The 15,888-nt window shown below is 42.4% G+C and overlaps 1 protein-coding gene across 1 annotated transcript; it reads right to left on the bottom strand.

The window, feature by feature from the left end:
* Window positions 1–2,355: 2,355 nt before the first annotated feature.
* Window positions 2,356–10,989, bottom strand: LOC109484389 (cytochrome P450 3A8-like). The gene is made up of 15 exons (XM_019787638.1): window positions 10,889–10,989; window positions 10,452–10,562; window positions 7,749–7,842; window positions 7,552–7,604; window positions 7,111–7,207; window positions 6,737–6,853; window positions 6,332–6,420; window positions 5,895–6,049; window positions 5,205–5,341; window positions 4,736–4,820; window positions 4,138–4,298; window positions 3,853–3,938; window positions 3,507–3,647; window positions 2,940–3,102; window positions 2,356–2,418 (listed from the first exon to the last, which is right to left on the bottom strand). The coding sequence occupies exons 2-15, from the start codon at window positions 10,523–10,525 to the stop codon at window positions 2,356–2,358; spliced, it is 1,515 nt and encodes a 504-aa protein (XP_019643197.1). The 5' UTR covers window positions 10,526–10,562; window positions 10,889–10,989.
* Between the last annotated feature and the right edge of the window lie 4,899 nt (window positions 10,990–15,888).

Below are 15,888 nucleotides of genomic sequence, written 5' to 3'. Positions count from 1 at the left end.
TATGATCTTATCAGTGTTGTATTACATCTTCATATAAAAAAGCAATAATGTTCTAGTTAATAATATTTGCCAAACATCGAAATGCCTCAGCAAGGTATTTAACCTCCTTGGTCAGATACCAGCCTCGGTGCCATCATGATTCATCAGTGGCCACTTAATTGGGACTCTCCCACGGTTTCCGACTGCTTGTCTTAAGGGGAATCAATATTAGATATCACGTCACCGAAAAAAGAATCCGTTTTTGCTGAGGTACATATCTTGGCCACACAGCAGCGCTCCCAGCGGTTGAATTACTAAGTGCAACATTAAACCTAGTGAACATTTGCCATAAGTAATTTCCGAATTTCTGTTCTCTTCCTCTATTTCATGTCAATGAGATTTATCTACAATGACCCGGAGAGTATCTAAGACAATTTTGAATGCAACCTACCATCTAAAGCCGACGTGGTGCGTCTTCCTGGGCGGAACTTTTCCAGCGTGTTCTTCCCACAGTCTCTGCGTGTTTCGCGCACAGGTGCCACCTGTTAATCACGAGTAAACTCTTAACAACTGGCCACGCATGCAAGCCAATCCTGCGATGATCTAATAATGGCTTTTATCTTATAAATTTAAGTTTCGATCATAATTCAATTTTATAGATTAAGAAGAACAGCAACCGTGGTAAAATTGTCCAACAAACGACCTTTGTTTGACTAATTTATCTTTTACATTGTGGAAAAAACAACTCCATCTTCCAGCTAGTAGGTTGTAAATTGGTTCAACCTTCCCAACTATTTACATTTCATAATGAAGGCAACTTTTTTGCCTTAAACTTGTTTTGTATGCCTGCATCAATTTTCCCAAAAGATGTCAACCATATAATCAAAACAGTATTGCCTCATATTATACCCTCTTCAGTTCTGTTGCATGTTTTAATCACATTTTATTACATGTATAAGGACAGTAGGCATCTGCTTTTCTCTTCTCAGACCAAAATGTTTTTACAGGCTACATGTCAGTTCTCATCTTGCAAGAAAGTGACTTGAATGCTGATAAAGTTCTATTTCTAAAACAATTTTATTGATTCAACTTAAAACCACACACACCTTAAAGCATTGTTTATGCTAATGTATAATCTGCGTAATTATGAGTTGTTATCACTGACTTCAATTAATAACATTAATGTATTTCTCACATTTGATTAGATAAGATAAAAAGTATACCATTAAGTACCAGATACAACATTGAACAATATGTTCAAGAAAGTTACATACAAATGATACCAATGCCCTGAACTTTCGTTATTGTTTAACATTACATAATGATATAAGCATATCCATAAAACTATCGCTATCATCTTGGTGTTAAGTCCTTTTGTTAGCTGCACAGAAGGCCAATGCCAATGTTCTGTTTGTCAGTTGATTAAAATGTTTAAATCATAAACTTGTAAGCTGTGAGGAATTTTTTTGCAGCAGTTGATATTACATTTACTTGTCTCATCTCTTTCCTGGATATCATGGCTTGCACGAAATTTTATGCAGAAATTCCTCCATATTACTTTTGTTCGCTCAGGCCTTGTTCAAAACATGCTAACATTACACATGCCAATAACAAATGAAATGGATTCAAGCAGATAATACAGCCTATGGTAGCTTGTGATGAGTAGGTTTACAGTGCATACATTTAAGATACTGGCAAATATAAAACATTTAAAATATAATTGCCTTATATTTTCCTTATTGCCTTAACACCAATAACAACAACTTGACACCTTACACACAAATGTTTTACATAATATCTAGTATGAGAACTTGTAGTTATCATGCTTATTAAAAGATAGTCCTTGTGTATCCATGTTCAAATCACAAATAAATATAAGATATAACATTATGGAACAGATGTAGGTCAGTTAACTTTTGTACTTAAAACTAAATTAGATGCACTTTACATTATCATTTGCTTCCATTTATAAGTTCTGTTAGTTTCTTTCACAGTCAATCTTTTTTTTCTATTCTTTACTATTTCGATTAACATTATATCTGTCAGTATTACAATGTTAACTATCTTTCATATAAATATAGACCATGTATTATTCATCCATATTATTGTGATAAATATGGTATAATATTAATAACATGTCCAATCATGATTGTCATCATCAGTTGTAAACTGACACGCGAAATCATAATCTACTTTCAAACATCATCTTAAGCTGGCTTCATAATCTACAGTACAATCTGTAGTGCCTTACCTAACCTGTGCGTTAAGCTGTTGCTCCATCTTTTTATACATACATGCACCTTAACCAAGGTTGGGCTTAATAACATTCATGGCATTCACCCTCAGTACTGAAGCCCAAACTGCAGGTACATTCAGCTAATCCAGCCGCTCCAACTTGACCCACTGGTTGTTCACAAAGAATCCCAAGCCATGGTCCGTCTGCAATGCAAATGTTATTACATTTAGCACAAATGAAAAAAAACCCTTATATGCAAAATATTAGTCATACAATAATACACGATTGTGAGTGCTGAAGTGTTAAATCTGATAGAATTCTGTACTGTGTTAGGAAGGCAGCTAGGCGGTCAGGAGGATTAGAAAGTAGCAAGTAACAGGTGCAGCTATTAAAACAGGGATGGGGGAAACTTAGGACTGTATGGAAAACTTAGGTGAGTCAGGAAAAGTCTGCTTTCTATCTCCGCAGCCTGACATCCTGAGGCCTTGTTCATCGTGATCAGGATGAATGTAAGGGCATGAGGCAAAAATTTCAAATTTCTCTGTGGCATGTTGGCCCTGGTGCTAAAGAACTGGGCCAGTAGGCCCTGACAACAGTCTGGATTCCAAGTTACAAGGTTTATGATAAAACTCTGGCTCACCGCAGAATTCTTACTAGGATGCAAAGACCCTGAGAGATGGCTTTGATCCTTTTAAAAACAACAGAATGACAGAATGGTGTTTACCGGCGTGCCTGTGCAGGCGAGAAAGCGATACTTCTGCAAGACGCGTGCCACGGTGATCTTGGTGGCCATGAGGGCGAGGTGCATCCCGATACACATCCGCGGACCCTGGCCGAACGGGATGAACGCAAATGGCTCCCGCTTGTCGCATTCCTCTTTGGTGAACCTGTCAGAAAAGATATGTTGCATTCATGAGGTTAAAACTCATAAAGCAGCTAATACTACAGAGTAGTACAGTAACAGTAACAGTTACCTGGTGCCATCAATTTTTCTTTTCACAGTGTGCAAATTTTTCCCTTTCATGATTACTGTACTGCAACTACACATATAATGTAACGGTTACGCTCTCTCTCCAATGCAAAATGATGGCAGTACATGCATATTTAATAACTGTTACAGTTCAGATTAACCTTTTCATTCCATGTTACTCACACTCCTACATGCATTTTTTTCTGCTGGGCTAGCTCTTTGAAAGCTAAGCCCTTGACTAGACAAACAATTTTATAACATCAACAGACATGATACCTAAGATTCTGATGGATAACATTTCATGTGCATGATAATACACACCTCTCAGGTATGAATGTTCCAGGTTCAGGCCAGTACTCAGGGTCGATGTGCAGACTGTCAGAGTCGATGATGACCTCTACTCCAACAGGGACAGTCAGGCCCTCACTGATCTCAGTCTCCTGGGTGCACAGCCGAGGAAATCTGGGTGGCGAAGAAAAGAAAATTTTAGAGAACATCTCATTTCCTCTAATGTTGTGAAACAAAAGGAGAGTAGTACAGTCTATCCTGGCTCCCGGGACACTAGGAATCAAACCAGGAGTATCTTGCCGACTTGGATAAACCTTTGTACTTTGATGATATATGTTTGCATGATGCAAAAGCACTAACGTTACACAAATTTTGTTACCTTGCACCAGAGTCCATCCTCAGGGTCTCATTCAGAAACATCTCCAAGTTCTCCAGCTTTTGGATGTCCTCACGTTCAACATAATCCTGCATATAGCAAAATTACGAATGAATATACAGTGTTTCAGTCTTGCAACACTGAATCAACAACTAAATCAAAAAGATGCAATTCTTACTCAAACTCTGACTTCTGTATCAAAGTGCATTTCCAAATGAATTTCTTTTTTCTTACATTAACATATAGTGTGTGATGGTGTGTTCTTCTCAGACAATTTGACTGTCTTACCTGTTTGCTTGTGACAGCTGCGACCTCCTGTACCAGCTTGTCCTGGATGTCAGGGTACCTGGCCAGGTTCACAGCCATGGTGCCCAGCAGACCTGCGATGGTGTCATAACCCGCCAGGAAGAAACTGATCGCATCTGTTGTGACTTCATCCGCTGACAGGCCTGGACCAAAAACAACGGCAGTTGGTCAATAAATGCAAATGTAACAGCAAGGTTCATTCTAAAAGTGACCAATTGACCAGTCCAACGGGTCTTGGACCTTTTGGCCTAGTGATTGTGCATTCGGTTGTGAGCTGATGACACGCCATGTAGAGCACGAGTTTGATCCCCGGGAGTCAGAGTCAACCTTTGTGTCTTTCCCCTTTCTCTGGTGTTGATCCACATGATTGTAAAAAAAAAGTAACTTTTCAAGCTTGCAATGAGAAGATTTTGTCAGTCTGACTTGAATTAAGAGTCTGTAGTTAAGACAAAAGCATTACATGACACAGCAGGAAAAACAGCCTTCAACCCCCCCCCCCCAAAAAAAAAAGGAAAAGAAAGAAAATTAAAGACAAACAGGCAACAGACCACTTTTTCTCCATGACGCTCCTGCTACTTACTTTTCTCAAACTCAAAGTCCTCTGGCAGGTCCAAGCTGTGTTCTACCCGGGCTGCTCGCATCAGTTCTAACAGGTCCATCCGCCGCTGGAATATACGACACAAACTTAGTCTTAACTCACAAGCCAATGGCTTATACATGTGTGGTAAAAGTCCAAGTTACTGTGAGAGGAAAGATGTTGCTTTTAGGTGAAGCAAGAATAAGATGATGCACAATTATCTATGAGTCATTCCAATAATAGGGCACAGAAAAGTGGTTTAGTGATTTCTGTCAATAAGAAAAGAATTTCAAATCATTCAAGAAGTTGACAAGTGAATGCACACATCTGACTAAGGTTGATGAGATCGACCAAAAATTTATGGTGAGTTCTGTTCTGGTGTTGGAACAAAGTTTGAACAACTATGGATCCTACCAAGTACGAACACAGATGAGCTTTCATTCAAAGAAGTTGACAAATTTTGTCTGAGTACCTCTTCAGGCTGTTGCTTGGTCCTCATGGTGAGGATGGTTTCTAAGATGCTGTGGAAGAAGGAGACGGCGTCTGCAGGACAGACTGTCAGTCCCCACTTCTCCAGAACGTCCATGGGAACAACCATCGACAGGACGGCTGGAATAATACACAACATCAATCAATCAATCAATCAATCAATCAATCAATCAATCAATCAATCAATCAATCAATCAATCAATCAATCAATCAATCAATCAACCAACCAATCAAAACTGGCATGTTCTCTGGAAGGGACAGTCATGGCCAATGTTCTTTCCACATCCTCCATACATTTCAATTCTAATCTTTCCATATACATGTATTACTCTAGTACTTAATTCTCCTCAGACATAACGTTAGTTCTCCAAAGTGAAATATCATTGATAAATGGCCAGGCATTAGCCCAGTAGACCTATTCTTCTCCTATAACTCTTGATGATGTCATGACATCACAAAAATTTGCATAAATGATTGTATTGCAATAAGGTACTTCCTAATAAAAATCAAAGTCCATACTTAACTATAAGTAGTATTTTTAGAACACCACAAAAGTCCTTAGCCACCCTCCCTGCTACCTTAATATTATATAAGAAAGCATGGCTTGCAAACCACCTGTTGCAAAATCATCTCAATGAAACACATGGTCTGAGATGTTGAAAGTTTTAACTACCTGCTACGATGAGGCTGGGTTTCATCCCCCCCACCACGGACAGGTCCACCTTCCTGGCGTTCTGAACAAAAGCGTGCTGCGGGTCCTTCTGGGAGTTCACCTCCACACCGAAGGCTGTGCTGGCCATCACGTCCAGGGTCAGGTAGCTGAACACCCTGCAAAACATGCACAAAACGTTAGAACACTGTTGTGTTGTGTAGAAATAGGGGCACAAGGGTTACACATTGCAAAGCAAGACTTACATGTAGTGATTACAGTGCTAAGTTTCAATATACATGACTAAAGTAACCAATATATACATGTGTAGATTATGGGAGTATGTCCAATAGCACTAATATTAGAGTCATTGGTCATGCAAGCCAAGTTTGTATAATCTCAGGGTAGGACAATCAAGATATTTGCTCCTCAGAATTGGTAATGTCTTCAACATTACGTACCTTTTAGCGTCAAACCTGGTGTCCTCCACACACAGCTTCTCCAGGTTCTCCATAAGGAAGTCCACACACCTGTTAACCAGTGGCACCATCTAGAAGCAAACAACAGTATGTTTAGAATGGAAAGGCAGCCACAAAATCTCCCTTCTCCGTGGATATCAAACAATTAAGTGTCTGGAATTATTTCAACAAACATTTTAAGCATAAGTTTTGCTGTGTGATACCATCTCTCATTTTGAAAAATGAGATAAAAAAATCAAATTTCAAAAGCAGTCTAAAAGTCTAAAAAAAAAAAGCCCTGCATAGAAAATTGATGATTTCGAAACTTTGAAAGTCATTAAAGTACATTCTATCCCACCGCCCAACTCCATGCACTTTTAAGACAAAGTTGTTTCGGCGTTAACGTACCAGTTTGACCTTAGCTGCTGAGAAAGCCGGAGACAGGATGCCGCGCCGGCGCTTGTGGTCCGAGAATGTAGCAAAGATCAGCGTTTCATCGGGCAGGCCGATCGGTATGGACAGGGGCTGGGGAAACAAAGACATTCACAAGTTTTATTTCAAAACTCATACTGGTAGACGTACAATCACTTGACTCACTGACGGGTATTTGACCCACTTTTGTCTGACACACGCCAACGTTCCAGAAATGTGACGTGGGTTTGTATATTTGCCTCACATTCATCCAATGAAAGTTAAGATTTTTACAATTTTTTTTCAATTTACAATGTACTAAAGTAAACAAGCCTTTTAATATCTGTGAGAAAATGCGGTAAAATATTTACCATCCTCATGGGGAAGTTGCTGAAGTCTTTCACGAACACATTCTTCGCTATCTCAGGATCGGTGATGACCAGCTTGGGTGCCAGGCCTTCATAGATCCTGCGAAGAATATAAAATAAGTTATGAATATATCTTTGATTAAGTTATGTGAAAAGGACGACATTGGACAAGAATGTTGATGGCTACAAACGTTTTGGTGCATCAAAATATGAACGTTAACAATTATCTATTCATTCCTTGATATCATGATGTACGTCTGAATGAAGTCAGGTAGCAACAGACAAAAGTACTACGTGAGCAACTCATTTTACCTTACCGTGTGCAAGCCCAAGACATTAAACAAAAGCTACCTCTGGTAATTGTTCGTATTGAGGACATTTACATTGCATAGTAATGATACGTAGTATTTTACATTTTACGTTATGGATGGAAGTTATTCTTACCCGTAAACTCTGCCGTACTTCTGACGCCATTCCCTGAAGGCGACGCTCTGTCCCTGAGAAAAAAAAAGCCGGAAAAAAAATCAGAATTTCTGATGACTATAGCCGTTACTCACAACAAAATACTTGGGGAAAAATTTTTCACCGACTTTGAAAACAGCTCTGTTCGTTATCTCTCGCAGCACGGGACTAACACGTACCTTCCGGTAGGTCAGGAGGTTTCCGACGAAGGGCAGCGGGGTGGGGCCCGGCACGCCCAGCTTCTGTAGCACGGACATGGTGCGGTACCCATACCTGCGGAGTTAAGGTCTCTGTTAATAATGTTGTATTCCTCTGAACTTCACATACTACCGGAGAACATACTCTAAAGAATCAGTTAAAATCTGCATAAAATATGTAACTGTCAGCAAGGAAGAAATCGCACTGCGAAAAAGAGATGTTATAATTCAAGTTTATACATGCTCATTCAGTTAAGGCACACTTTTGTTGTTCTGTCTGCTATATATGTCAGTTTTCTTGTGTAAACTTGCCGCGTGAGATCTTCAAAACTTCCCTCCGCTCCCCCTAACACTAGGTCCGAGCATTGTGTCGCCGCTAGCCTAGAATTTGGACGGTCCTGTGGGATTGGGCGCCGCCCCAAACTAGTCACAGCAAACCGGATAATGTCGCACTTCTGACATGTTTATAATAGGCCGTCGGAGTCATTCTCGGATCTCTTCAGCAAAAATCTGTGCCACGAACATCCAGCTGGCCGCTACGTGACATACGGCACGGCCTGATGGCACGTCGGGTGTTTTTCAGTTGAAGATGATCGATTTTGTAGCCTGGTAGACCTATTACAGCGCTCCCGAGTCCTACATCCTCTACGCAAATCTGAGGAGAGGATGTAGGAGTCGGGAGCGATGCTAGGTCTGGTAACCAGGCTATGCTTTTGCAGTCTGATAGCACAAATTTTGAAATGTGGCGTTTGAGGGCGTCGTTGAACGTTTGAGCTGAATGTCACATATAGAAAACGACAGTTGCAAGGGAGATTAAACAATGCATCTAGCCTATGCCCAGAAAAACCCACTGCGTTAAGGTAGTGTATGTGGGAAAAGGAACTACATGTAAGTTTGTGGGATATGTTTATCTAAAAATACCAACCCGTTAACACCCGAAAAATCGGCCACAGACCTGAATGTGATCGACTACTGGTAAATGAATGAAAAATGCGTCTGTTGTCACCTTCTGGACACTGATGTAAACAGCACGTCATGTCATTTTGTTTGAACCATTGTTTATTCTAGCCTCTCCCAAACACTGCAGATCTTCTCTGGCAGGCTAACTCCCATGGCATACTATCCTTTATTTCGGCCAATTTCTACTATCTTTCCAGCGATTCGCGATGCCTGGTATGTTTATTCAACAACGAGAAGCTCAAATCGGCCTGTAGGCCGGTTTTCATTGAGGTCATGAGAGAAGGAAGGGTAGTCCGGGGTCTATGCCCGGACACTGTGGAAAAACGTGCACTGCACTGGTACGTAATTAACTTTTCCCTTCAGGTATCTCACGGTTATCTCAACTCTACTGTAAACAGTATTTCGCGCGATGCCGTTCATCTAAAAACACGAGCGGCGCGGTTCAAGGCTTCTGACCGGAAAATTGGAGCCATCCCGAGTCGTGCGATGACCTTTCATCAAAAACACGTGCATGCTCTCACCTTCCAAAACTACTATCACCTGCGGTGAGCAACAGACCTTGGCTGGAGGCAATGAACTTGAGGCCCTGTAACAGGGGATCGTTTGTGGGGTGTGCACGAGTCAATGACCTGTAGGAGCTGCACAGGTAGCTGCTGAGAGCTCGGATACGTGTGCGGAATCGGCGTTTGTCGCACGGTTTCCAATCCAGCTGACGTGCACAACATCCATCACGCTTATGTAAGGGTTCGGGAACACCGGGGGCTACAGAGAGACAATGGTGCACTCACATCTGTCTTCTCTCAATTCAAGGGACCATTTTATTGTGTCAAAGGCAAGATATTACTGATTAGATTTTTTCGGGGTTGCCGTTACAAATCGGATGGCACCCAGGCTAGCAAGAGATACCCACGACTACATTTATATTTCACACTTTTTTATGGACCTGTACAAGTGCTTTCCTTGCTTAAATGTACATTTTCCAGGCAATCACACCAATCTGCATACCACGGTACACCGTTTCGCACCAAAGGCGAATTGTGAAAACAGTGCGGTCGGGGGTATGCCGGTACTTAGCGTGCTAGGCGCGCCTTGACTTTTGTGAGAAACGGGCGGCGGCGACGGATCGGTTTACAAGGCATTGGCACGCCACGGCACACCGGCCGGCGCCGACACGACTTTTGAAAGCCAAGGATTATCAGCTGACACATCTCAGAGACGACAGCTCCGAGCTTCTACAGTCTGAGAGGTTCTACCGTAAAAGATTGCCGTACGTCGGCTACACTGTTGCCTGTTCAGCACTTGGCACGATGACTATCGGCTAAGGTATTTCTTTTTTGACAACGACCAGGGCTCCGGTATTCAAGACTTCCTTCCGTATACTTCTACTAACCCCTGTCATAATCATAAAGAAAATAGTTTATAACGGGTCCTATAGCTAGGAGGAATAGGCCTCTGTATCGTCTAAGTATAAAGAAAAATTTACGTGGTTCAAGGCCCTTTTGTAGTTTTTATCAATCTGTCATCAGACCTTCCGGTCGCTTTCTCCGAAGTGCGTTTTGCCAAGTGCGTTGGGCCAGTATACGACAGCTCTTCGCAACATTCAATGCTCTTCTTCCATTATAACATTCCATACAAAGCTTGTACAATTGCATCAAACAAATCTGGTTGGCAGTGCAACACAACTAAGTTAGTATGTACTTGATTCCCTTACAATAACGTACTTACAGTAATATCAGACAGATGAACGCTGCGAACAGCCCCCAGCTCAGAGACAGCGGGTAAAGTGGGTAAAACGACATCTTTTGTTCTCCTACGTCAGACCGGACTAGATTATACCTGCAGTTGTGTGGAAAGATTAGGTTAAAAATGGACCGAAATATAGGCCACTTAAGTATGATTTGTACTGGGCGGAGCAGTATGTATATATAGTTCTGTAGAAAATTGCCTAATTGTGCATTGTAAATGACCTAATTGTGCATGCCGCGGGCAGGCAGGTTGCCGCTGAAGAGTCACGACATTGAAAGCTACACGTACATAAAAAATGAATCATAAGAATACAGTATAATCAATTTTCTGTTAAGTTCACATATAAAATACTAGTAGATAATATATAGCCACCCGTCTAAATCCACTTAAACTATAGCTCAGAAAAGAAATCTTACCGAGGATCGAGGTTGATAAGAATCCACCCCGAGACGCAAATGGACAAGACCTCAGTACGGTTGGTCACAGCTAAACGCTAACAGCAACTAAAATCCAAGATACAACCGTCGTTCTTATATAGAATTCCTTATCGTGCACATGACGTCACTATTCTGAGTTACTCACCCGCTGATAGCGTCCAACAACAACTGAGAGTGCTACGGGCCGCGCCTGACGTCAAAGTAGCCCGGTTCGACCAGTTTCAGCCTGAAGTGGTTGGTTGCTCTTCTTGAGAGGCGCTGGACTGTAACAAAAAAGCAACATCACTTAAAACATGTCCCGCACAGCAAGAAAATTGGCTTTACGCTGCAAAAAAAGTTCTAGTATCTTACACGAGGCGCATTTGGCATCATGTTGTACCTGCAATCATTCAAGTCCCTACAAACGTCCCCTGGCTTACTCAGAGGTTACGGTAGGGCATGGATATCAGGAGGGCTTTCCCGCGGAGGATGTCTGGAGATAGAGTGTGTGTTTACTGGCACGGTGACGGAGACGGGCTGTATCCACGCGACGACAGGTACCGAGACAGGCAAGCGTAAATAACGACACCAAAGACACCGGGCGAGAACGGTAGGGCATTGAACCTTACCAGAAGATTGACGCGCTCGAGCTCACCAATGTTTTGAGTGAACCGCCTCCTCCTCAAATGTCGGTGCAAGTTGCAGGCTGAGTGTGATACGCTGGAGGAGTCTGGATGAGGACCCGATCTGATCTGATCCATCCACGATCGCTTCGCTGTTTTAAACTAATTTCCTACATCCATATATGGGAAAATACAGGAAGAAGGGAAATACTAGGAAGACGTGAGTCATGCGACTTCTCCTGGCCCGGATACATTTTTTAATACTCCTGACGTACGGAAATTAATGAACGTCATTCAGACTAGGGAAGTCGTTCCGCGTGCCTTTTAGAGAGAAGAATGGAGTCTGACTGGAGGCAAGTCTCTTAGGTAACGGTTACCTGGATACCAGACGTGAATGATACACCGAAATGCCACTGCCGAAGGACGTTTACGTCAGCCCGTATGGGTGGAACTTGAGTGAACAATAAGGCCAATAAAGCATTACATAGTTCCCAGATGGAGGGACAGCGTAGGATTATATCTTAATAGCGTCATTAAATTGCGCACGACGAGAATCGTGCAGGTCGACTGGTGGAAAATGTAACTACAAAGGCCGCACAGAAATGGAAACCGCCCGAAAGTCGTGCCTCGGCCGAAAGGGAATTAGAAGTACAAGGAGAGTCGTGTCTCTATTCGGCCGAAAGGGACTTTTAAGTAACCGGCGCGCGCGTCAGTAAGTAGAAATTGTGTACGCACGACGAAAAACAATTGGACTTTCTTTCTTTCTTGTGGTAATTACAAAAGCGACATAGAATATAGGAATAGAAACCGGTTGAAAGTCGTGCCACACGCATCAAATCACGTAGCATGGTGGCAATTTAGCTCAAAAGAGTCTGTGTCGGGGGTTTTTTCCGAGAGCGAGTAGGATAACTCTTTCTTTTTCTTTGCTTGCCTATCATCTAATGCAAAGTAGCGCTCCAGAGAAATAAGTTTCTTTTTGGTTTTAATCAAAGAAGAGCATTTTGAACGGCTTCTATTGGGGCTGTGGACTTTCCTACTTGAATGTGCCACTATGATGATGATGTGTGCCCTACAAAGGCTTGAAGAGTCGAGGTATTCTGAGGACTTTGACAGGAAGATTCTCCACAGTCGTGCTTCTCACGGTCGGTCATCACGAAGTCTGCTAGGTCAGCAGACAAAAATAGCATCAGGCAAGAACTATCTGTGGTTGAATAAATAATCTTGTCAAGGAATGACGAATGACACCTGTGTTTTGTTTGTTTTTAAAATAGAAGGAATCGCTATTTTTAGAATCTAGGTAAAATCTAGGTCGTCCTTCGCTTGTCATCGGTGGTCTCAATATGGAGGACGACGTTCTCGTGATGAGGGTCACACAGTGATCCTAGCTACTTTACCGCGCAGCGGGTCTTCAGTATAACTATTGTAGCTGTACATTTTTGATTCAAGTTAAATAGTCATCATAATCCATCAATCGCTTGGCTAGCAGATTAGGATATTCTTTACTGAAAAGAATGAACGATTCCTCAAGTTTCTTATGTCCGAAATCAGAAGCCCCTACAGATTTTCGCGCGGTAATTTTCAGTAAAAACGTCAAATCATCAAGTTAGATTGTCGAAAATAGATTGAGAATAATACTTCTTTTAAATGAAGGTATGCAGAAAACAGTAAATCTTTTCTCTGGCGTAGTTAGAATATTCCAACATTCAAATGAATGATCCTGCAGGAAATCGCCCTACACGCGCTTTAGCTTTGGTTCCTAATAACCTTCAAATTAGTGCCAAATGGCCCGACTAAAAGCCTGGCTGGCGCGCAGCCACCTGGCACGCGCCTCGGGCAGAACAGTACTGCAGGACGGCGCTCCCTTAGCCTCCACCAGGCCTTCCTGCTGGGGTACGGAACGTAGAATTCGGCAAAAACGCAAGAATAATTGGGCAGGAGAGTCAGTCTGCGGCGGGATACCCGGGCAAACGAACTCTACGGTGCCCAAACTACTCACCTGACCAATCATTCTCCTTCTTCAGTGGCTAAATTTTACTGTTAATTTGAACGTAACCCGCGCTGTTAGTCAGGTGGAAACTACAGTAGCGCTGTCGTTACCGGGTGTGCTATTCGTTCGGCTCAACATCGCAAAGATAACAAGAAATCAACAATTTCTCTGATGCTGGTAGGTTGTTAGAAACATTTCGAACATCTAACGTTCACGGTTAATATATTCCATATGATATTAGACTCAGAGGAAGTCGACGTAACGCTAGACGCCTTGGTTCTAATCCCATGTGCAGTTAAGGCAAGAAACTTCCTAACACATCCGGTCTTGTAAATATCCTACTAAAACGCACATGTTCCGCAGAAGTGCCTCATTGCCATCCATATATCACATGCATTCTACTAAAAAACAACTATAGGTCCAAGCCTTCCTATTTCTACCCCGGTGAAGACAACGTGATAAACTGAGAAGAACACCTACCTTCTGGGAGCGTCGCGTGCGGACTGACTGAGACGCGGTCTCGTCTGACAGATCCGAGGAGAGATTCCCAACTCTCCGGTCCGACTCTGACCTTTGCGCCGGGAAACACTCTCGGGGATCTTCCAATCAGCTCGCCTGTGTCTGATTATGTGAAAAACAGACGGAGGGAAAACATCTACAGGTGGTTTTCCTGAATGTAGAATACAGAAGTACGAGTTTCTTTTAGCAAAATGGTGAGTGTCCGAGAATTTTTCTCTTATTGCGGAGAGAAAACCATCGATGAAAAAGCTACTAATATTGGGTGTCCACATTCTTTCTTCTTGGAGAAACGTAAATCTGAAGTGCGCCGGAAAATGCTGAGTCAGACACCCTTGTCAGACCTTTTAAAAACTGTCTAGACGTTTACAGACGACAGCTTCACGACCCTCAAATGTACAATTTCAGACCTTCCGTGTCTTTGACCCTCGATGCTACTCGTGAGGTATCTCCCCTGTCCTTGAACCTTACAGTACAGGTGAGATCTTACCTGTTTGACCTCAGAATGAACCCCCGCACAAACCAGATGACGTCAATAACAAGGACGACAACGACAACAACAACATGACGTCTTCACCTACATGTACATGTAGCCTATAGGTACTAAACGCTTTCCGGGCATCTATCTGTACCAGGGCCCTGGTGCGAATATGAACAGTTTGCCGCACCCTGGTGCAACATAATGATCTCTAGCGAACCAACTCCCCTGGCATGTTATCTTCCTATTTGGTAAATTTCTACTCTTTCCAGCCGCATGGTAGAGGCTAGATCGACAGTGCAACGGTTACGTTACTGGCTAAGGCAACGGGTGCTCGACAGAGTTACCAGTGAGAGGACGTGGATAGCTGACTAAAGTACACGCTGTCGCTCTGTTGCGTGTGCAAAGATGCAGATTTGGCACACCGACTCCAATGACAATGTCAGACTGACACACTAAAGTGAACTTGGGAACAGCTGGTCTGTATTACCTCAAGGGCGGCTTCAAAACTGGGACAGGATTTAAGCTTGTGTATGTGTGCTGGGTGGAGAGATCGCACACATTCCCCAATAATGGTAGTTAGTTAGTTAGTATATAAAGACTATTAGTATATAAAGACTACCTCTCCAGCTCCCCATTTATATATTTCTTCCAGAAGGCTACAATATTTCATTCTCATCTTTAAATTAATTATAAATTCTTTAGCTTTTGGACGGAGAGAAATCCTGTTTCTACAAATGCAATTTATGGCACATATTTCCTAGGTCAAATTCTTAACTCTGAAACCCTTCCATTTTTATTGCCATCAAGTTAAGAGAAACACGTAGCAAAGAAGGCACTTGGTATTGAAATCGCCATGAATCAAAATCACCCCGTGGCGGCCAAAAAATCACGGCAGTCATAGGTGCATCCGTATGAGGTTGGGCAGCCATGTTGGGTTAGGTGAAAAACTTCCAGTGCAGAAAAGAAACCCCGATAAAAAAGCCTAAAAATACACCAAAAATGCCTCAAAACCCAAACCTCTGCTTGGAGAATTCTGTGAGGCACCTGGTGTTGAAATCGCCATGGATCAAAAGCCCCCCGTTGCGGCGAAAGAAATCACTGCTCTAATGGTGCAGTTCTTTATTGAACTGATAGGAGCAGCTTTTGATCGATGCACTTCATCATTGCCTTACCCTGTTTTCAGACTTTGATAAACAGAATTCATGTCTGCGAAATAATAATCTTGAAGTGGGTTCATCTGCCCAAGGTCGAATTTCTCATGGTAACATGTTATATCCTGCCATGTTTGACCTTGGTTCTATAATATCTCCAAGCAGATGTTGGGAGGCTAAATCCTAATGTTTGCCTATCTACCCATTTCTGTCACAAATCCTCTGCTGCTAAGTTATGGGTA

The sequence above is a fragment of the Branchiostoma belcheri genome, unplaced genomic scaffold (genome assembly GCF_001625305.1).
Source record: "Branchiostoma belcheri isolate BF01 breed outbred unplaced genomic scaffold, Haploidv18h27 scaffold7, whole genome shotgun sequence".
NCBI lineage: Eukaryota > Metazoa > Chordata > Leptocardii > Amphioxiformes > Branchiostomatidae > Branchiostoma > Branchiostoma belcheri.
Note: the sequence above shows the minus strand (reverse complement) of the source record. Positions and strands in the feature narration are given on the sequence as shown.

Bases quoted from the DNA above. Each gene is read 5' to 3' on its own strand.
- LOC109484389 (XM_019787638.1), bottom strand. From the start codon at position 10,525: ATGTCGTTTTACCCACTTTACCCGCTGTCTCTGAGCTGGGGGCTGTTC. The intron at 6,050-6,331 runs GTACGTAATGTT...CATGTTTTGCAG, and splicing joins ACCAGGTTTGACGCTAAAAG to GGTGTTCAGCTACCTGACCC. The intron at 5,342-5,894 runs GTAGTTAAAACT...GTATTATTCCAG, and splicing joins ACCCAGCCTCATCGTAGCAG to CCGTCCTGTCGATGGTTGTT.